Below are 21,991 nucleotides of genomic sequence, written 5' to 3' on the forward strand. Positions count from 1 at the left end.
GCTGCCTCCATATCTACTGGTTTACACTGTCTATTTGCTACAGAAGAACTATGTACCAATAAATACCTGTTAAATTGTTGGCGGCGAGAACAGCGCTAAGTGTTAGCCAATGGGGTCAGACCAAACCTTGGTTCAGCAACCTTGGTACTTGAGTTCTGACTAGGAAAGAATTCAGAGCCATGACTCAAACTATAAGAGAAAGCTTATTTAGGAAGTCACACAGGTAGAAGACGTTGAGTGGTAGAAGAAATGGGCTCAGGAAACATTACAGAGGCAAAAGAAGGGCCCCTGGAGCTTAGGAGAAAGAAAGAGGCCAGGAAGGGCCTGGGGGACAGGGTTGGGAAAGGTGCTGGTGTGCTCCATAGAGAGCAGTGCTGAGTCCTGGTCTTCAGGGGATCCCAACAGAATATTCATCAGCTTTCCAGGTGTGTCCTTCCAGGGTCATGGTCTCTGCTGATTGGTGGGAGCCAGGGGAGGGGGTCATTAGTCAGTGCAGCTGGTCCAGATGTCTGCTATGGCATAGCTATGGGTCAGAACCTCATTGTCCTGGGAGCTTAATGCTTAAGGGCTATTCTCTGGCCTCCTTGTTTGTTCCCACATATAACTAAGCAACATGCCAAGGAAGGAAAGGCCAGGGAAGGGTCCCAACCGCATGACCAGCGAAATGAAAGGTCAGGGGTTCTAAACCACGTGATGGGCGATATGCTAGAGGAGTAAAGGTTACCCTGGGGGTGAGGTCCTTGTTTTCCTAATTCTGCCTGATGCCAGGTACCTGAGGCTTTCCACCCTGGTGACCTTCTGTACCTGGTCCATCGTCCTTGCTCTGCTCATGTCTAACTGCCTATACAAAATGAATTAATAATATGAAATTAACCTAGGTTTTTCCAATATTAAGGTTCTCTCAATTTGTAACACAAAACCATGTTACCATACCATACATCTTTTATTTCAGATACTAAGTTATTCTACAATATCTGTGAAAGTTAAAAACCTTCATTAAATTTAGTCTGAGACTCTCACTCTATTTAGTAGGAAGTGACTCACTGACAATTACGCCACAATCAATGGGAAAGTAATAGGCACTAAATCTCCTCACGTTTCACTTCAGAAACACCTCACAGCTTAGCACAAGACTTTTAATTTAAGCAACAGCCACAACCCGTGCCTATGACACTCACATTGTTAGAGGAACAGATTCGCAAGTAGCCAGGAAACAGAACTTAAACGTGATTTCCCTTCCTTTACAATTTTAGATTTGAGTTGTTGTTCTTTAAATATATTTGCATTGATTTCAGAGAGATAGAAACATCAATGATGAGAGAGAATCACTGATCGGTTGCCTCCAGCAAGCCCCACACTGGGGGGTCGAACCCACAATCTGAGGATGTGACTTAACCAGGAATCTAACCATGACCTCCTGGTTCAAAGTTCGGCACTCAACCACGGAGCCACATCACCCAGGCTAGATTTGAGTTTTAAATACCTGTGGTGAAGACAAAGTAAGAGCAGACAACCAAACAAGGACAGTGGGAAGGAGCAGGATTTGCTCTTTCAAACATTTCCAGGACACCTTCACATGCCTGGAATCATACAGAAGGGTTGGGCCAGTAATGATAAGTATTCTGAGAATATGTGTGCAATGGTACCTCAAGGTTGAGTCTAAGGATATCAAAAGGGAAAGTATTCCAAAAACGATTCCTAGGTTTGAAAAGTTTGTGAGGAATGTGGCAACAGTTTTTCCTAAGTCTGTGGGTGTGCGTGAGTTGGGGTAGTACTCTTACATTGGCCAAATAATTAGTCTTAGAGGCTAAGAAACTTGCAAAGTGCATCACAACTTGTAAGCAAAGACAGATGCAAAGTTCTCATGCAAAGATCTGTGTTTTAAATATATATCTTTATTGATTTCAGAGAGGAAGGGAGAGGGAGAGAGATAGAAACATCAATAACGACTCAATGATTGGCGCCTGATCAGGAATCAAACTGTGACCTCCTGGTTCATAGTTCAATGCTCAACCGCAGAGCCACGCTGGCTGAGCCGAAGCTCCATATTTGATATTCTTCTCTCTACACAGAAAGCTCATGGTAGAGCAGATTGGGCACAAATATTTTAAAAACGAGGTCCAAATTCTAGTTCACTAGCTATACAACTTGGAGCAAATTATTTAAACTCTGCACCTCCCTCTGGCAGTGACAGGTGAAAGTACCTATCTTAAGGGTTTATGAGGATTAAATAAAAAAATGGGTGGCAATCGTTAGCACCAGATCTGGAATCTTCTATGTGGTCAGTAACTATTTGCTTCCTTCATCCTTTAGTCTAACCATCTAGGAAGAAAACATCAGCAGAACTCCAATTCCACAGAATATTTTTATTTAAGAGTTCTTCAAGGAACAAATTGCCCCTCCCCAGGCTTCCTTGCCTCTCTGCGGACCCTTATCTCCCAGAGCACACAATCTGAAGCCCACCAGGACTAAGCCCTTTGTGACCTTTATCCTGGGCTTGTTGACTTCACTGGCAACCCAAGACCCCCAGGTTACCCTTTATCACCCACACCTAATCCCCACAGGGCTCTTCACTTCCCCTATTCTGTCGCCATCCCCCAAAACCCCTTCCACTGTGCCCTCGAGATTTCATAATTCATGATAAGCAAAATCCCATGCTCAACCCGTTTGCTGAAGGAAATCCCTTTCAGAGGAATCCTCTAAATAACCCTCCACATTCTTGCTCTAACCAGTACCTGGCTTTTCCTTGAGGACAGTGCTTCCTCTGCAGCCCCCTCTTAAGCAGAGAGGGACTTTGCTCTGCAGTCCTGTTTGCATCAGGTTTGAGCAGAGTAGGCTCTTCCTTCCTTCTCATTGCCTCTTTCAGAGCATCCCCCAACCCTTCTGTCTTCACCACAGTTTAAATACTCACATTATCTGACTCTATCACTCAGCACCCCTCTTTGTTTCTGTCACCTAAGAACTCGTGATTTGTATCCCCACCATGTTTTAATTCCTGGCTAGCTGACACTCTCCAACCCTACTCCTATCTTAATTATTAATATTTTCAGTACACCTATCCTTCAATATATTAATCCTTCAAACACCTCAGCCTTCCAATTACTTGAATTCCTCTGTTCCAATGATCTTTTCTCCACCCCTTTTCAGTCACCCATTCCCATGGTTAGACTCTAGACTTTTGCCATTACCAATAGCTTCAATATCTCCTTATTTTCAAATTCTTGCATCTCACTTTTTGGTCATGATCTTCTAGTCTTCCTGCTCACTCCTTCTTATACCCCAACTTCAACAATCTTCAACCACTCTGGAACCTACAATTCAGTAAGCTTCCCACCTTCTCACTGCCTCCTACTCCAAGGTCCCCTCTTTGCCCCTTATCAGAATTAAATCTATAGTCAATCATTAAAAGCACCTAACCCCCCGGGCACTTCTCCCACACGGGATTATTATTCATTGGTTACATCAAGCACTTCCAGGAGCTAAGCAGATGAACTCGCTGGAAAGCTCACAGCTGCCCTAAAATGTCATGACCACAAACCCTCTGGTGAGCCCTCAAGTGGGTCCTGCCCAGCAACCAAGTCCACTCCCTTGCCTATTTACTCTCCCACTTCTAGATGACTACTTGGTATATCTTTCTCTCTCCTCAAACTGCCAGCACCTCAACCCGCATCCTCCCTCTCATCTATTTCCCATAGAAAAACCAAGGAAATCATAAGAAAACTTCCTCTAAATCCCACTACTACATCTATACATCTCTACCCTATACTCCACCGTGCTTCCACTTTTCTTTTTAATATATTTTTTATTGATTTCCGAGAGGGAAAGTGAGATATAAACATCAATGATGAGAGAGAATCATTGATCAGCTGCCTCCTGCATGCCCCCTACTGGGGATCAAGCCCAAAACCCCAGCATGTGCCCTTGACTGAAATCAAACCCGGAACCCTTCAGTCCACAGGACGACGCTCTATCCACTGAGCCAAATGGTTAGGGCCGCTCTTCCTCTTTTCTAGCTCAGCATGTCTCAAACTTTTGTGGGGTTTTTTTTGCTGTTGTGTTTTTGTTAATCCTCACTTGAGGATATTTTGCTTTTCAGAGAGAGTGGAAGGGAGTGGGTAGGGAGAGAGAGAGAAACATCGATGTGAGAGAGACACATGGACTGATTGCCTCTCCCCGCACGCAATCTGACTGGGGGCAGGAATCGAACCTGCAACCCTTGGGTCAACAGGCCAACGCTCTAACCACTGAGCAACTGGTCAGGGTGCATTTCTCAAACTTTTGGATTTCAGGACCCCTTATGAATTACTGAGGATCCCTAAGAGCTTTTATTTTTGTGGGCCATAGCTATCATATATAAGAACTTAGAGCTGATAAATTTAAAAAGTATTTATTAATTCATTAAAAAGTGAATAAGCCTTTTATATGGCAATATAAGTAACATATTTGTTTGAAAATAACTCTTTTCACCCCGGTCAGGTAACTCAGGTGGTTGGAGCACTGTTCCCATATGCCAAGGTTGAGGGTGTGATCCCTGGTCAGGGCACACATAAGAATCAACCAATAAATGCATGAATAAGTGAAACAACAAACTGCTGTTTCTCTTTCTTTCTCTCTCCCTTCCTTTCTCTCTCCCTTCCTTTCTCTCTCTCTAAAGTCAATAGAAATATTTTTTTAAATAAAAATAACTATTTTCTAAAACATGTAGTGAGGGGGGAAAAAAGCAGTTTTATGTCTTTGCAAATCTCTCAAATGTCTGACTTCATGGAAGACAGCTGCATTCAATCTGCTGTAATATGTTGGGTTGGATGAAGGATACAGAGGAGCTCAGCCTTCCACAGACCATAGTGAGACAGTGTATTTCCATGGCCGTTTTAGACCATTGTGGTTATTCTTCTATGATACAACACCAAATCCCCCAAAGTGGCAGTTTCTTAAAGATCCGTTGCAATGTGGAATCTGAAACTGTACCAGTGAACTTTTCCCATTCTGTTTTATTAAAATCCATGCGTCTAGCCTGCACTCTGAATAGACTTTTTACCCCATGCATAACACCATGTCTTGTCAATTGGAAAATATGTTTTTCCCTAAATTATGTAGATCTTCCAAATGTTGGCAGATTTCATTACACTATATTAAAAAATCACATCATTAATATCATCACTAATCAGATCAAAAAAGTCTTTAAGTATTGGGAAGCTGTCACATCCAAATTTTAATTCTTTCAAATAAAAAGGATGATCCATGATATGGAAAATGACTAACTCAGCTAGCAACTCAAAACAACTGTTCAAGTTCACTTCCTCAGACACCCATCACGGGACAGTGAGAATTCTAAAATGGTGTGTACTCGAGGGTGAGATTGAATAAAAATCTATCATTTTTACTGCTTCTTCAGAAACATTCTGAAGCGGAATCAGCATCCTCACCGTCACGACCGCTTTCACTGTGAATGTGTGCTGGAGACGAATACAGTGATACTCAGCCTGGCTTGCTGGCACTGTGTGGTTGATGTTCGGGCACCAGCAGTTTTACCCACCAGTGCTTTTAGGACCGTCCTTTCAAGAACACACAGTGACAAAGGCAGATCACAACTTAACATTATCATAAACTGTTCTGATCTCAGGACTCCCTGAAAAGGTCTCAGAAACTCCCGGGTGCCACTGCCCACACTTTGAGAACAGCTGTTTTGTATGACCTCTCCTTGTTCTCACAGGAGGCCACCCCCTCACAGACAATACACTGGAAGTACTTCCTTTTCTCTTCTACAGAGTCAACCCCATCAGCATACATGAGTTCATCTAGCCACCTTTAAAAGACCCTTCCTTCACCTTCCTCCCCCTCCGGCTAGGGCCCCATTTCTCACCTTCCCTTGACAGCAAAACTCTCAAAGGGCCTGGATTGTATGCAGAAGCAGGGGCGGGAGGAGGGCTGTCCTACATATGAATGAAATCAGCACCTCGACATTAATCAACGCTTTCTGGAATTAAAAAGAAAAATAAACCCAGGCACCTGACATTCCTAAAGGTTGTCTAATATATCAGCGATATAATACAAACCTTTTTAAGAATTCTTTTTTAATTTACTCCTTGCAGACAGTGTCTAGCCACCACATTGCACGCACCACCCCCCCCCCCCCATGATTTCAGACATCAAATATTAACACAAAGTGAGTAATGAAAAAAGAAAGGGGGTTAATCAGACACCTTGAGAGAAAGAAAAAAAAATAACACTGATTCAATGAGAGCTGCTAATGAGGCTTTTTGTTTTGGGAGATTAATTTGGGAGTCTGATGACTAAGAAGAAAATTTAAGCTTTGCAGGTGACTGCTGGTGATTATGATCGAGTTCTTTTTTTTAAAAAAATAAAGAGATGCCTTTGCTTAATTCTACAGTTTATGGATGTCATGTGTTTATCTGAAATCTGTGTCCACCCTGGAAGTGCCTTGTCAGCAGCGTGAAAGAACTCCTCGCGTTGATTCTGGACTATATTGGACAGAGGATGAGTATTTCAGACTGTGCACTGCTGATGTTTCAATACATTCCCCTAATACTCTTTAAGCACTGCCGCTGTAAACCTCATTAGCTCTCAGCATGCGGCCAGGCCTGGATTTCATCGCCACAGCCTCCCAAAGTGCAAACAGGTATATAAAGATGATTTTATCATCATCAACATTATATGATCCGCCACCTTGTGAAGTATTTAAAAGGCCGTGCTTTTTTTCTCAGAAGGATAAACAGGAACATGGAAAAGGCAGACAACACACTTCACTGATACAGCCACACATTTTGAAATCCTAGATTTCTTTTTCATCTTTTCTTCTTTGACGCCTTTATTCCTCCTGCCTCAAAATGGGATTTGTCCCAGGTCTGAGTCTCTAGACTTGGAATAGAAAGGAATTACTTGTGCATGCTGACTCCATTACTACCATTCTGATTCAACAAAATGGGTGCTGACAAGGTAATAAGATGGACATGTCAGCTTGTCATTAAGGAACCAGAATTCCTGTCCTAGCCGGTTTGGCTCAGTGAATAAAGTGTCGGACTGTGGACCTGTGGACTGAAGGGTCACAGGTTCAATTCCAGTCAAGGGCACATACCTTGGATGCAGGCTCCCCCGCCTTCCCCCCGCCACCCCAGCCGGGTACCTGGTCAGGCATGTTCAGGAGGCAACCAATCGATGTGTTTCTCTCACATCAATATTTCTCTCTGTCTTTCCCTCTCTATTCCACTCTCTCTAAAAAATCAATGGAAAAATATCCTCGGGTGAGGTATTGGAAGGAAGGAAGGAAGGAAAGAGGAAGGAAGGAAGGAAGGAAGGAAGGAAGGAAGGAAGGAAGGAAGGAAGGAAGGAAGAGAGGGAGGGACCAGAATTCCTGACATCTCCTTTTGCAGAGAAGAGCCAACTTTTGTTTCAGCGTGGAGTACAAAGACAGAAATAGGCCTTTTACCCCATGCATAACACTTGAGATAGAAAATGTTTTTGTGGTCAACGTGATCCTAGCACGCCAGTTAGATGCCGGAGCCACCCAGTGCCCACTCCACACACGCAGGAACTGGACCTGTGACAGGCAGTGAGCATCCTGAGCCCAGGAGGCCAGGCACCCAACACCTCCGGATTATTCAGGCCCCATTTCATCTTTCCAGGTGAGGACATCAGGTACCAGCGGAAACAGCCTTTGAGCGCAAGACCTCTCTAATAAGCATCAGTTAATACCAAAAACAAACCACAAATAGAAACAAGTTTGCTTGAGCAAAGGGACATACTCACAACCTTTATTCTTACCTTGTTCTTAGGAGGTAGCTGTGTGAACAATGTATAAAAATTACACTTAGATGATAAACAAAGAAAGCTGCATTTCTATTTTAAACAAAGACATCCGGATAACTAAATGTAAAAGACATCAAAATCACACAAACAAATCCAACAGCAAGCAGAGAATCCACACTCTTCAGCTAAGGTAAGGGGGCCTGAGAAGGCTTTAGAGACCCTCTCTCCTCCTCCTCCTCTCCCAGGATGCTGGGACAAGCCCTCCTGGCCAGGGAACCCCACCAAACAAAAGGTTTCCAAGCCTGGGCATTCAAAGCTTCCTCTCATTTCCCTTAAGGTGCTTCACAAAATGAGTACAGCCATCATTCAATCTATTAAAACAGTGGAATTCGGGGAAATCTACACACAACAGGCAATTAGAAGGGAGGAGTGAGGACCAGTGAAATCAAAGAACATTAACAGAGCGTGCTGTAGCAAAGGCAAATCACGCCAATCCCGACTCAAATTATGCTCTGATGGCTCTCCACCGCTCGAAGACCCCAAATCCTTAATATGATTTACAAGTTCCCGCACAGTCCTGCCCGGCCTTGTTCTCCCACCACAGTGCCCTGTGGCTTCCACGCGGGGGCCACGCCAGCCTGTGCATTTCTGAATGTGACCAGGGCCTTGGAAATTGCCGGGTCTCCGTCTGCAATGCTCTGTCTTCTGACCAACCCCACCTACCCCCCCACTGCCCATCACCCACCCAAACTCCGATAGTTCAAATGTCACTCAGCCTCGGGAAGTCGTTCCTGACCTCCCAGCCAGCACGAAGCCCCTTTAACTGTCTCTCCCACCACGTCTCTCCTTCACAACACTTATCACAACGTCAATTCACGTTTCTTTGCGGTTCTCGGATTAACAGCTGTCTGCTCCAGTAAATAAGGAGGTCCAAGGGGACGCCATGGTGTTTCCACTGACCAGGGATCCTGGACACACAGCACAGAGCAGGCGCAGAGAGGAGCTTCTCAAGCAGCTGCTGAAGACAGACCGGAGCACTCTGGAACAAGCTCACAGCATGCAAGGCTGACCAAGTCCCAACCGCATGAAACGTGAAATTAGAACCAAGAGTGCCCCAGATAAACACACCCCTTTCCTGGAAGTCCATGCAGTGCACAGGTGTTTAACTTCCATGCTAGAGTTCAGCCAACCCTACACAGGGGTGAAGCCTTCAGGAGGGGCTGTGCTCTCACAGGGACGCTGGGCAACAGTGTGCAGGGGTCTCTGCCTAGAAAATGCCTAGACCAAAAGCTACCACACCACTAGGAAAAAAGCTGTTTGGAGGGGATCTGGCTAGTTGGTCTCTGTCTCCAATAAATTCTTTGCATCCACAGGCTTCCTAATAACCCAGAGAAAATAGCTATGTGACGGTATTCGTTTCCTAGGGTTGCTACAACACGGTGCCACAAATGGGGTGGCTTAACCAGAAATTCATCCTGTCACAGTTCTGGGGAGCAGAACTCTGAAATCAAGGTGCCAGCAGGGTCACCCTCCCTACAAAGGGAGATGCTTCAGGAGAGAATCCTTTCTTGCCCCTTCGAGCTTCTGGTCGCCCCAGGTATCGCTGGCTTGTGGCCACATCACTCCAATCTCTGTGGTCACAATGACTCAAGGAACAGTGGTTGATTAGGGACGATGATTTGAGACTTGTGAACTTGACAAATGCTGTGCTTCCAAAGAAAGGGGAAAGGAAGGCACTGCAGTTTTCCATTGAGAACAGATGTGTGATTATCCCTACCTGTGAAATAAACACTGAGGCGTTGTGGGTCAGGGTCAGGGTTAGGGAAAATGGTATGTGAACACCTGAATGGGCCTTGGGCAGGCCTAGCCTCGAACACTGGACCAACTAGCTCAGTAAGCTTAAATAACTTGGATAAGTTCTTCAATTTGCTTAGTCCCCTTGGAAAGACTTATCATAATATATACGGTGAGCTATAAAATAGTTCTATCCTTAGTCCCAGGAATCTTTCTTTCCGAATTTCTTTCTAAGAAAGTAGTTAAATGAAAGCGGGGGGGGGGGGGGGGGGGGGGGCGGGCGGAGTATTCACTCCAATATTACCTATTTCGGAAAACTAGAAATTGAAATAACTCAGTAAGGGCAGAATTTCTTAAAGCAGTGTACATTAATTTGATAGAAAATGCTGAAGCTATTTAGCACTGCTCATATGAACAGCTTACGGAAACATAAAAATTAACTGACACAGTATAAAAGATTACAAAAGGGAGTTACAATTAATGTGGATTCAAATTATGAAAAATATCGATGCACGTTAACAAATCATGGAAGATACTAAAACGTTCCAAATATCTGTGTCAAGATAAGATTCCGGGTGGTTGTTTTGTTTTCCCTTTTGAAACTGAGGTGCTCACTCTTACTATTGTTTTTGCAACTGGGGGGGGGGGGTGGGGGGAGTTAGCCAGAGGGCAACAAATTGAGGCCTTCGGAGATTTTCTCTGTCACAGTGAAACACTGGGATTTAAGATAACACGAAACCTGAAAGGAAATGTCAGGTTAAAGAGGGTTGCGAGATTACGAAGGAAGAGGCGGCTGGGAACATTGGAAAGGTCAAGGTCTTTGCAGCCAGGCAAGCCTAGGCGCCTTTTGGCAGAAAACTGCCTGATTGCTGAGCTCCTCAGCTACCTTATCTGCGAAACCAGGACAACAAAGCCGGCGTTTCAGATGCTCAGATGCATTATAAGCTCTTGGAAAAACGTTATTTTTATTATGTTATGTTACATTCTATAGGTATGTCACGTTGTTACATCTAATGAATTTAAGGCTATGTTTTCTGAAGGTATACATGTAAAAAGAAATAGAAAAATTGAATGGGGGTGAGGATGGAAAAGAAGGCAAAGTACATTAGAAGGTATTACAATCACATAAATTAATGCCCATAAATACATTAATTAGAAACCAAAATGCTCACTGAGAGAAATAGAAAATAAAAGACAGAAGAATCCTACTATGCTAAGTTTAAATAGGAAATGTCACTATGAACTTTTGACATTTTTAAAGTGTATTTCGCAGCTCTTCCCACTGAAAAGAAAGAGATGCAGTAACACCCTAGTAACAATAAGCCAGTGCTCCATTTTTGCCTCTAAGCACCACTTCGATTTAAAAAGAATCAGGGCTTCTTAGAGAAAAATAGCGATTTCCAGGTCTGAGGGAGGAAAAACCCACGGTGGGCCTAGAGCATCTTATCTGCCAAAAGCAAGGAGCACTCAAAGGCTAAGGGGACAGGAGCCAGCCTGAAGGGACACCCACCGACCACACCGGGACAATTTTAGCATCGAAGGGAATAACAGTAATAGATTATAATACAATGCATTTAAAATAAACAAATCCATGAATTTGTACTGATATAAAAGGTGAAGAGAGAAAGAAAAGGTAATGGAGGTAAGAAAGCTTTTCTTTACCAAAGAATGGCAAACAATAAAGATGGGATTTTTTTTTTAATCACCATTTTTCAAACCCCAGTGTAATAATTGATTCAGAAAAGGATTGTCATGGATGCTGAAACTATTGGGTGAAAAGTTGCTATGAAACAAGACATCCACACATTCTCAAAGTATTCTATATACTAACTACAAAATAAAAACGGCCCCATACGATGGAAATACCTAGTGGATACCACCGTTAGCAACTGATCAAACTTAGAATCATCAATGCTGGGACAGCATGCCTCCTGAGAAGATACAGCAGGTAGTACAGAGTCTGTCCTAATCTGCACCCCAAAGTTTAACAGGCAGGTGTGAAGAAAGAATCAGACAAGTCCAGAATGTGGGACCTTCAACAAAATCACTGGGCCAGGATTTTAAAAGTTAATGTCATGAAAAAACATTAAGAGGCAAGGATCTGTTTTAGATTAATACAGCCCTGGCCAGTGTGGCTCAATGGTAGAGCATTGGCCCACACACCGAAGGCTCAAGGGTTTGATTCCCTGTCAAGAGCACGTACATTCTGGGCCCTGGTAAGGAGGCAACCAATCGATGTATCTCTCTCACACTGATGTTTCTCTCTCTCTCTCTCCCTATCCCTCCCTTCCATTCTGTCAAAAAAAAAAAAAAATCAATGGAAAAATCCTCTAGTGGGATTAACAAAAAGAGAAAGAGAGAACAACTAAATGTAATATAAAAACCTTAACTGGATTCTGGATTTTAGAAAAAGGAGATGAGGCATTTGAGAGAGGAGGTGGACAGAGATCTGGCATATTTGAAAATGGACTGCATAGCAAATGTTATTTGGCATGATTATTAATTCTCCTAGGTATGATCATAGTGTTGTGGTTGTGCAAAAGAATGTTCTTAGTCTTAGAAGATAAATGCTCAAGTCTCGTGATGGCTGCAATTTACAATTTAATAGTCGAGCCAAAAAAGGAAATTATGCGTGTGCACGTTTGTGTGCAGAAAGTATGAATGTAAAAGCAGAGGACAAAGGTGGAACACTATTAACAGTCAGTCAATCCAGATGAACGGCATGTATTGAGTGTTCATTGCATTCTTCCAATTTTTGTGTAGTTTAAAAAATGTTAAACTATCAAGTAAGGAAAAGAAAAAGATCTTAATCACTGAGTCAGATAATTTATGTTGCATAAGTTGGTCACCCTTCATCTGAATCATTCACACAGAAGGTATGGAGGCAACCAAATTTTCTCCAAAAAAAAAAAAAAAATGTTTGCTAGACTAATTCTATGTCCTATCTAGCTTTTGCTTTCGTGGACTAGTATGAAATATATTTCAGCCTCTCCTTGTACCACCTAGCAATGACCCCACCTTGGGGTGGAGATAGAACACAGAAGTAACCCCAATAACTGCTACTGAATCAGAGAGAGAAGGCATAACCCAGCCATCCTCCAGGATACAACAGGAAGTGTAACTGCCGATGTCCACCCCACTCCTTGCCACTCTGCAAGACATTCATTTTAGAACAGGTTATTTCCACAAGTGATGGGACAACCGATAGATAACTAAGAAAAGGGAAGTGCTGGTAAGAACGGAGAGCATTCACGGTACAAGAGATTTCATTTGGCTGTATCTCAAACAAATGCATGTGAGAAAATCAGACAAGTGACAGATAAAGGCACAGAGCTAGAAAAAGCCACCCCAGAATGGCAGGTAACTGTACTCTGTCAAAGGGGTAGGTGCTGGCAAGCAGCAAGAGCGGATGGCTGGGAGGCCCACCACGGTTTATGCAGAGAGGCTGGTTCCTGTAGGTTATATCTGGCTATGAGGGGACACTAGTGTTCATATCAGTAAGGGTGCGGAGTCCAAACTTCTGCACTTTGTGATAAAAGCGACTACAATCTTAGACAGCTTAGGCAAGACTTCTGTTTAAAATGTAAACCGAGAAGGCTGGCAGGAAAAACAATCCCAAGGCATTTTGCCAAGTGTCCTACTGAATTTTAGATGGTTCGGTCTTTCTTTTCCAGCTTGGTTAGCATGCTTTGCATGGGGATTTGGAATCATATTACTCAGTCCGGTACTAGCAGCATTTAATCACATGTTAGATTTAAAAGTTATTGGAGCAGAGGAAAATATTAGAGAAAAGTTATATTCTAAGAGCTATGTTTTATATTTACTCACAATTTTACAGTTCCTTTGAAAAATAACAACATAAATACAAACACTCTGGGATATCTTCATACCACTTATCAACTACAACAGTCCCATGAAACTATAAATAGTGCTTTAAACTGTATAAAAAAATACACATGCAAAACCCCCATCTGTGATACAAATGCGGAAGGAAATATTAGAGTTATTATTTCTAAAATAATGTAATAGGTAGAGAAAAATGCTCTTAAGAGATGGGAAGTGTATGCAGACTTCCTAATCTTTAAAGCAACAGAAAGCTGTTTCAAACAAAAATATTAAATGAGATAATAAGAAATAAACATACCCATCTTTGGTTTGATCCACCACACCACTTAAAAGTTCCACAGTCTTTGGATTAGGCTGGCTTTCTCCAAAAATGTTCAAATAGCGAGTGACAAAGTCATTGGGAGACATGAAAAATTCACCATTTTTCTCAATGCTTGCATACTGTTTTTAAAAAAGAGAGAGAAGAGATATTTTATTCTTGAAAGTACACAATCGTGAGGTTAATATGTGGAAAAGCTGAAATATTCAAAGGATAACATATCAGATAGGATAATGTTCTCTTCACAAAGAGTTATTTTCCATCACTTCAAAGAAAAAGCAAAAACATAGTAAGCCAAGGTTCATGTTTATACCAGTGGTTCTCCACTGGGAGCAGCTTAGCCTGATGGACAGCTTGCGAATGTCAATGGCCCCTAGTAGCTGCGTACAACCAGCGAGGAGGAGCCCTGTCTGCGTGTTAACCTGCCTTTCTGGGGGTGGAGTCTCCAGCTCTGAGCTTCCTCTGCTTGTCAATATTTTCCCCACAGGGACATCTGGCAGTGTCTGATGACAATTTTGATTGTCATAACTCGGGGAGAGGGATGCTACTGGCACCTCACTAGTAGAGGACAGGGGTTCTGCTGAATGTGGTACAGTGCACAGGACGACCGCCTACAACAGAGTGTCCAGCCCACAATATCAACAGTGCTGAGGTTGAGAAACTCTGGATTACAACCTGTCTTGTTCTTTAGGGTTAATTATGAAGTCATAGATGAATATAATCTAATTCTTTTGCCCATTTCTGCTTCAAGGACATCAACAATGTAAGAAAGGGTGACAAGGCACCCTCTCCCTCCAGGGAGCACACTCGCACCCCTCACTTCCCCGTCTTCTGCCCCCTCCCTCCTCCCCTGCTCCCAGGCATGCATCTCCTAACCTCTAAGGGACCCAGGAGACTTGCAACCAGGGGAGCAATGGGCAGAGGCAGCTCATCCGGGTTCACCCCTGAACCTGTCTCCAAGGACCCGTTTTCTCTTGACTTCCCAGTGAGCCTAGTTCTCTCCTGTTGCTTCTTCTGTGCTAAGCCCTTCCTTGTTTCACTATCCCCCGCTTTAAAAATGTACCCTCAAAGTAAACAAACAAAGGAAGGATGGCAAACAGGCTGAGCTGGAAGAGACTGTTCACGGATGGCTTCTTGTGGGGTTGTACGGAAGGGGGTAGGAAATGCTGCTCTAGTAGAGTCCTCTTCATTCTAGAGCAGAAATGGTCAGTAAGGATTAGGTGGCATGTGATGGTTTTTCACAGCGTTCCCCAGGTCTGGCCTTTAGTGTGTTACACTCCATCCAGCTCATTAGTTGGGACCTGCTCATTCCTGCTTTGTGGAGCCCGAGGTGCTGTGGGAAATGCTGAGAAACAACTTAGGCATCGTATGTTTTCCTGTGGTGCAGGAAAGGGCCCCTTGGTCCTGGAGACACGGCAGTGATTTGAGGGATGTGGAGGAGGGAGGACAGTGAGCTACACAAAAGGACAGGGATAGATGGGTGACAGAAGCCATACTGATAGCCAAAGAGAAAGGGGAGCAAAGTGAATAGTTTTTACAAGTAACCTGAGCTTCTCTCCTTAACAATTTTGACAAGTTTTAATACAATTAAATGTATCCTTATGAAACAGGAAGGCTTTTAGGATTCCTTGCACAACCCAATGATACTAAATGTGAGGGTTAATTTTGTGTCAACCTGACTGGCCAAAAGGTGCCCAGATGAAACATTTCTGGGTGTGGCTGTGAAAGTGTTTCTGGATGACATGCACCTGAATCTGTGGACTCAGTAGTGGACTGCCTTTCCCAGGGTGGACGGGCATCATGCAATCCACCGAAGGCCTGAGAGAACAAAAGTTGGAGGAGGGAAGAATTGGTCCCTTTTTTCCTGCCCCCTTGCTTGAGCTGGGACATACCTTTTCCGGCCCTCAGACTGAGATTTACATCATCAGCTTCCTTGGTTCTCGAGCCTTCAGACTTGGACAAATTACATCACCAGTTTTCCTGGGTCTCCCGCCTGCAGACATCATGGGACTGCTCAGCCTCTATAATGGATGGCGTAGGCCAATTCCTCATAATAAATATGGATGGATGGATGGATGGATGGATGGATGGATGGATGGATGGGTGGATGGATGGATGGAGCTAGAGATGAAGATATCTCCTACTGGGGTCCTTATGCTATCTTGAGAAAAATAATTTTCTGAGATTCGCACGGGAGAATGATTGTTATTTGCATGGTGACATGCCTGTACTATTTGGCCTTCGCTTTGCTCCTTTCCTGTTATTAATAACTAGGTTAATTACAATGGTATCAAATACACATCTGTTTAAATTAACATGAATCTGCAGCAAAAGTGTTAAGTAGACAACAAAATTCATGTTAGAAGCAAAACTGACCACACCTAGACTTTAATTTCCACACCCGGACAAAACATTAGCCAGCACTTACCTCAAGAACAGCCTGCATAATGAAGTTCAATGGCCTTATGGAGAAATGTTTACACCAAGTCCTGCCCTGCTTACCATTCCAGTATCACTGCCCAAAACCCTATGCTCTGGGCCACCCCACACTCCTGGTAGTCTTATAGAGCACAAGCTCTCCCTTCGCCTGGAATGTTCTTCCTTTGTCCCAGAATCCTCTTCTTCCTTCTCCGTTTGATAAATAAACACCTACTCATCTTCAAATGCAGCTCAACCACCACCACCTCCCTACAACTTCAATGACTCTCTCCAGGAAGATATAATTAGCCCCTTATCATCTTCCTGCTAATTAATGCTATACAATGCTTATCATCCATATAATGGCTTTATCTTTTTATTACACTTTACCTTTTTATTGCACTGTGAAATACTTAAGTGCAGGAGCCATAATTTATACACTTTTATATACCCCATACCTCTCACACTACTTAACATACAGTAAACACCTTCAAAAAAAGAGGAAAAAAAACTAAAGTAGAAATTATTTTAACTCAAAAACACAAAATAAGCCAGTATTGGGCCCATTTTAGTCCTCCTGGACCCCTCTTTGCTTCTTTGCCTCGGTTCCACTGGCTCTCTCATGTCCACAGCTGCCAGGTCCCCTGCTACCAGCACCTCTGTCCAAGGGTACAATGATGCTACTCTTCACATGCCCCAAGCTACAGAAGAATCCTCTACCCAGGTTAACAGAGAGAAGGTTGGGATATTTATTAGAATGAAAAGTCAGGAAAAAGTCAGAAAATCCGCCAAGTAGTCAGGTTTACAGAATGCTTATGGCTGATCCATAATTAACTATAAAACCCAGCCACAGCGGAGACGTGCCTGGCACAGTCCCCAGGGCGCCTCGCTCCTATTCTTCCTCCACCACAACACCGTCGGCGTCTGCGGTAGATGGTAAACAAGAGATCCTCAGCGTGCTGAGCCAAGGATTTGCATCGGTACCACACTACCCAGGCCTGATGAGGTCACCCGAACCTTTGCCAGATCCACAATCCCTTCCAGAAACTGCTGACCGCTGTTTTCTTCAGGGACGGTTCTCCCCACGTCATCCCCTCGGACTCGAAGTCATACTGAAGTCTGGCTCAATAGCCAGGTATTCCTAGCCACCCCCTAGGGAGACAGACAACACTTCCCCATTTGGTTCCATAGATTCCACCCCAGCCCACAGCCCACTTACCCAGAAACCCCATAGCTGGCACTCCAAAACCCCGCATGGAATTCCTACCCTCCCCAGGGTCTACTTGACCAATCTGATTTGTTTCTAGTATAGACTTTCCTGCTATTGGGAAACCACATCTGGAAAGGACATATTGTCCCAAAGTAGGATCTTAACGTAGCCTTGCCAGCTGCTACACGGCCTCAAAAGGTGGACACTGCTTTTACGTGGAGCCTCTCCACTGATTACGCCAAAAGACTAGTGAGGCCCTGACCGGTTTGGCTCAGTGGATAGAGCGTCAGCCTGCAGACTGAAGGGTCCCAGGTTCAATTCCGGTCAAGGGCATGTACCTTGGTTGCGGGCACATCCCCAGTAGGGGTTGTACAGAAGGCAGCTGATCGATGTTTCTCTCTCATCGATGTTCCTAACTCCCTATCCCTCTCCCTTCCTCTCTGTAAAAAAATCAATAAAATATATTTTTTAAAAAAAGATTAGTGAGTATATCTAGATGCACCATCTGCTGAGACACTCTGAAAGCTGTTCCCTTTTCCTATCAAAAAGATGTCTGCGACTACTGCTGGTTTAGAAAACAGAAATACATAACAGACAGGTCTTGAGTTCAAAGACAGGTCTTATGACTTTGCCAGCTCGAGGTAATGAACTTTACTCTTTTCTCTAGGTTCTTTGGCAACCCACTCACATGCTCTTCTGCAAGTGATCTTCCAGAATGACATCATTTGAGTTTTTCAATAAAGACCTTAAATACACATACTATAAATATCTGAGGTTCCCTCATCTACACCTGATCCCAATCATGGTGGGCCCAAAATGTGTAACAGACACTGGTCGAGGTAAGAGAAGAAGCCTTTCTGTTTCCTGGACTGTCAGTATCCACAATCATTTTCCACCTTAGAATCTCTATATTGTATTGTCCTTTTCGGCCAACAACAAATTCAAGATTTCTGCTTTCTTATATATAATCCAAGCCTCCCTATAATGTATCCTTCTTTCCCCCTCTCCCCCAAAACTGCTCATATTTTTAATCATTTTCCTTTGGAGACTTTGTCTCTCTGTGTTTGAATTATTTTATTGTACACATTTATTGAATCAATATCTAATGTAAGTCAGGTGCTGGGCACTTTCACAAAGTTTTTTTTCATTGAACCTTTACAATTTTTGGAACTTATTATGAAAATGTTCAAACACACACAAAGTAGAGAGAATAGTATAATAAACCCAATACTGCATTTCCCAATTTCAAAAATTATCATCATACTGCCTGGTCATTTTTCCCTACCCCACCAAAACTGGATTATTTAAAAGCAAATCTCAGATATCATAGTCTCATAATCTCTGTAAATACTTTAGTGTATATCTGTAAGAGAAAAAGATTCTTTACAGTTCCCATAATATGAATACCTTTATCCAGCCTAAACATCAATTAATAACAAAAACTCAATATTGAATAATCTTGTCAGTGTTTAAATTCCCTGATTTTCTATTTTTTTAATGGAAATGCATTTTGATGAAGAAAGTGATGCATATAAAATTATTTAACTTTTAAAGACATATATTCTCAGTACACAGCAGATTATTAAGTTTCTCATTCAAAGCCTGGGTCTTCTTTATATACTATAGCACAGTTACCTTTTGTATGTTTAGAAGAAGGATACATAAATACTTTTAAAATTATCTTTATAAAACTGGCCTTTTCTTTTTTTGAGTACTTTGACTCCAGTTGAATAACATTAAAAGTGGTTCAGTGTTTGGAATCTGAGGTAGACTTTTATTAGAGGATTAATCATTCACTGTGCAATATGGCAAAGTAGGCGAAACTAGAAGAAAGTAAGGATATAAACTTTCATGGTGTCTGTTGTGATCTCACATCTAGCATTACTCATCCTGAGGCCTCCCCACCAGGCAGCACAGCTGTAATAAAATGATGATGATGACGACAATGATGATGATGGGCTTCTGGATGAAAGAAGGATTACTGAAATGTTTACAAAGAGCTTTAAACTGCTTAGGAGAAAAAGCATTACCATTAAACCGCACAAGTCAATCCTGGAAAGGTAAATGGGTTGGGAGACTAAATCTCCCAGGAACTCCTTTTCAATACCTGACACCATGTGCGATAAGAGAAATGAAAATGTAAACATATCACAAGCAAATAACAGCAAGTTTCTGATACATTTAAAAAAAAATAGGTATAATTGTTAAGGATCTCTTTTATGAGTCTTAAGTAAAGATACTTTGGGGGATTCTTAAGAACTACAACAATAAAATAAAGAGCTGCTTAAAAAATAGTCTTTAAAAGTTATAGAACACAAATCACCCAAGAAACAAAATAGATTCCTTTATACTGACCTTCAAAAATATTGTTCTAAGCTCAACAGGATCCGCTCTCTTGGTTAAAGCCACCTACAAATAAACATAAAGACGTTTGTATTATTAGAACAAAGCTGAGAAATCAAGCTAGCGACTGAAAGAAATAAACTCCAGGTCAAAAATTAGAGGATTTCATTTTTGTACTTAAACAGTAAATTCCCTAGTACAAAACCTACTTCCTGAATTTTAAATTAGACTCCATATGTGGCTTCATAAATGCTAACATTCTGGGTAAGCAACTGGTAAAGCTCCAAATATGTAGTGTTTAATGCATACCTTTTTTCTTTTTCTTTTCTTTTTTTTTCAAAAAGAAGAAAAAAGAAAGAAAAGTTGAAACAGATTTTTAATCATCTGGCATTTTAAAACTATACTCCAGAGCAGACGTCCTCAAATTACGGCCCGCGGGCCACATGCAGCCCGCCGAGGACATTTATCCGGCCCGCCGGGTGCCGCTGCCTGTCCTGCTTAGCAGCCGACTCATCCTGGGCCCGCAGTGCGCATAGGAATTTGTTCATAGTTTTTTTTTTTAAACTATAGTCCGGCCCTCCAACGGTCTGAGGGACAGTGAACTGGCCCCCTGTTTAAAAAGTTTGAGGACCCCTGCTCCAGAGTGATCTCTACCCTTTCATAGGGGAATAGTAAATATTAAAGTACAATCTGTTTGTTAACTCTGCAAGAGAAGATAGTTCTTAAAGAAGTTAGTGAACAAGGCAAATCATATTAACAAGCAGAAGGGGGTTACTTCCCACAGTGCCACCATGAGCAGGTGGGAATGCCCCAGCTATGTGGACAAGCCAAGCGAAGTCTCCTCCTCTCCCCGGCTTTTAATTTAAGAAGACAAAGGTCTCCAAAGGTATGGCTATTATTCTCCACATTCTGGAAATACAAGGGGCTATGGTTACCTTTCAAGAGCAAAATGTAACAGATTAGCTCAGAATAGGTGTTGTGCTTAATTCTCCAGCCCACAAAGTCCAAAAACATCACTGGGGGAAAAGCAAGACAAACTTGAACATGGCTGCCCCAGGCCAACACAAAAGAGTCCTTATGTGGAACCAAACAGTGGGCTTATTCAGCGTCCCATCACCCAGTCCTGCTGGCAAAACCGTCATGAGACTGAATTCTCACCAAGCACAGCGTCACCCCATGACAGAGCCAAGAGGGGTTCCTGGAACCACCCCAATACTCGAGCCATGGCGCTATCCACAGGGAGATTTATGCAAATTGTTCTAAATCCCTTCTGTGTGTTTGCAAAGACTCTTCTGAGATCTTTGGACAATGGGTTCTCTGTCTCTAAATGTGTAACTGCCTGAGTTCCTTTGCCCACCACTGTTGGAAATAATTTTATTAACTAATCACTGGAATGGGAGAGGTACTCTTTGGAAATCAGTGGTTGGTCACCTTCTTTCCCAAAGCAAGACTGATAACTCTTTTAATTTCAGCTGAGCACTTGTAACCACCAGTACTATTTTTATCCATAAGAATTTGTGATCTTTTAAAAATCCTGAATTAGGTAGTGTTCTTTACTGTTCAATTAAGAAGGGGGAAATAGCCTGCTAACCAACCTAAGACTGATGATAATGCTGACCTAAGGCTGCAGAAGATTCCCCCCTTGCAGGTCCATATTCTGAGGAAGGTGGAGAGAATGAACACTACTGGGAGGGGATGGAACAGCATAAAAATGCCTCCACCCTCGTCTTGTAAGAGCAGAGGAATTCCCTCCGAGTTCCACATCGCAAGACAGTCCATAAGTAACATTTGTTAAAAGGCATATGGTGACCCTAGGCACTTAGTTGGTTTTCCTTTTAAAAGCAAAGGAAAGTTTCCACAGAGTGAACTATTCTTGCTCCCTCTGAATACCACATCCTTTAAAATGTAATTAATTCACTATGTCATAAAGCCTTCCCTGTGCAGTGAGTGCTCTTTCAGAGTGGGTTTCTCCTGCCCTGAATTCCCACAGCACTCTTCTCCTTGCTGATCCCAAAACGCACACTCAGAGCTCACCACCAGGCCTCTGAGGGAGAAAGGAACAAAGCGCTCCCTTTGTAACTCCCAGAGTCTCGGACGCAGGAGAAAATCCATACAGTGACTCAACATTTGTAAAGCATGTTGCCTAATGTGTATAGAACATTTCATAGTTTTCAAACCATGACTATCACCTCATTGGAACCTCACAGCAACCCTGAAACTCAGATAGAGCCTATCATTATCCTCATTTTACCAAAGGAAAACTAAGACTCAGAAAGGGTTCATATATTTCCCTC

The 21,991-nt window shown here is 42.7% G+C and overlaps 1 protein-coding gene across 2 annotated transcripts in view; it reads right to left on the reverse strand.

Annotated features, from left to right (window-relative positions):
• Positions 1-21,991, reverse strand: part of SLC25A13 (solute carrier family 25 member 13) — a 158,745-nt gene that overhangs the window by 114,973 nt on the left and 21,781 nt on the right. For both annotated transcript variants that reach the window (XM_080664864.1, XM_080664865.1), the window contains exons 2-3: positions 19,710-19,763; positions 13,706-13,848 (exon numbers count right to left, since the gene is read on the reverse strand). In XM_080664864.1, the coding sequence (XP_080520990.1) occupies positions 13,706-13,848; positions 19,710-19,763 (197 nt within the window). The remainder of the gene's footprint in view (positions 1-13,705; positions 13,849-19,709; positions 19,764-21,991) is intronic.

Source organism: Plecotus auritus, assembly GCF_963455305.1.
Source record: "Plecotus auritus genome assembly, chromosome: 4".
Lineage (NCBI taxonomy): Eukaryota > Metazoa > Chordata > Mammalia > Chiroptera > Vespertilionidae > Plecotus > Plecotus auritus.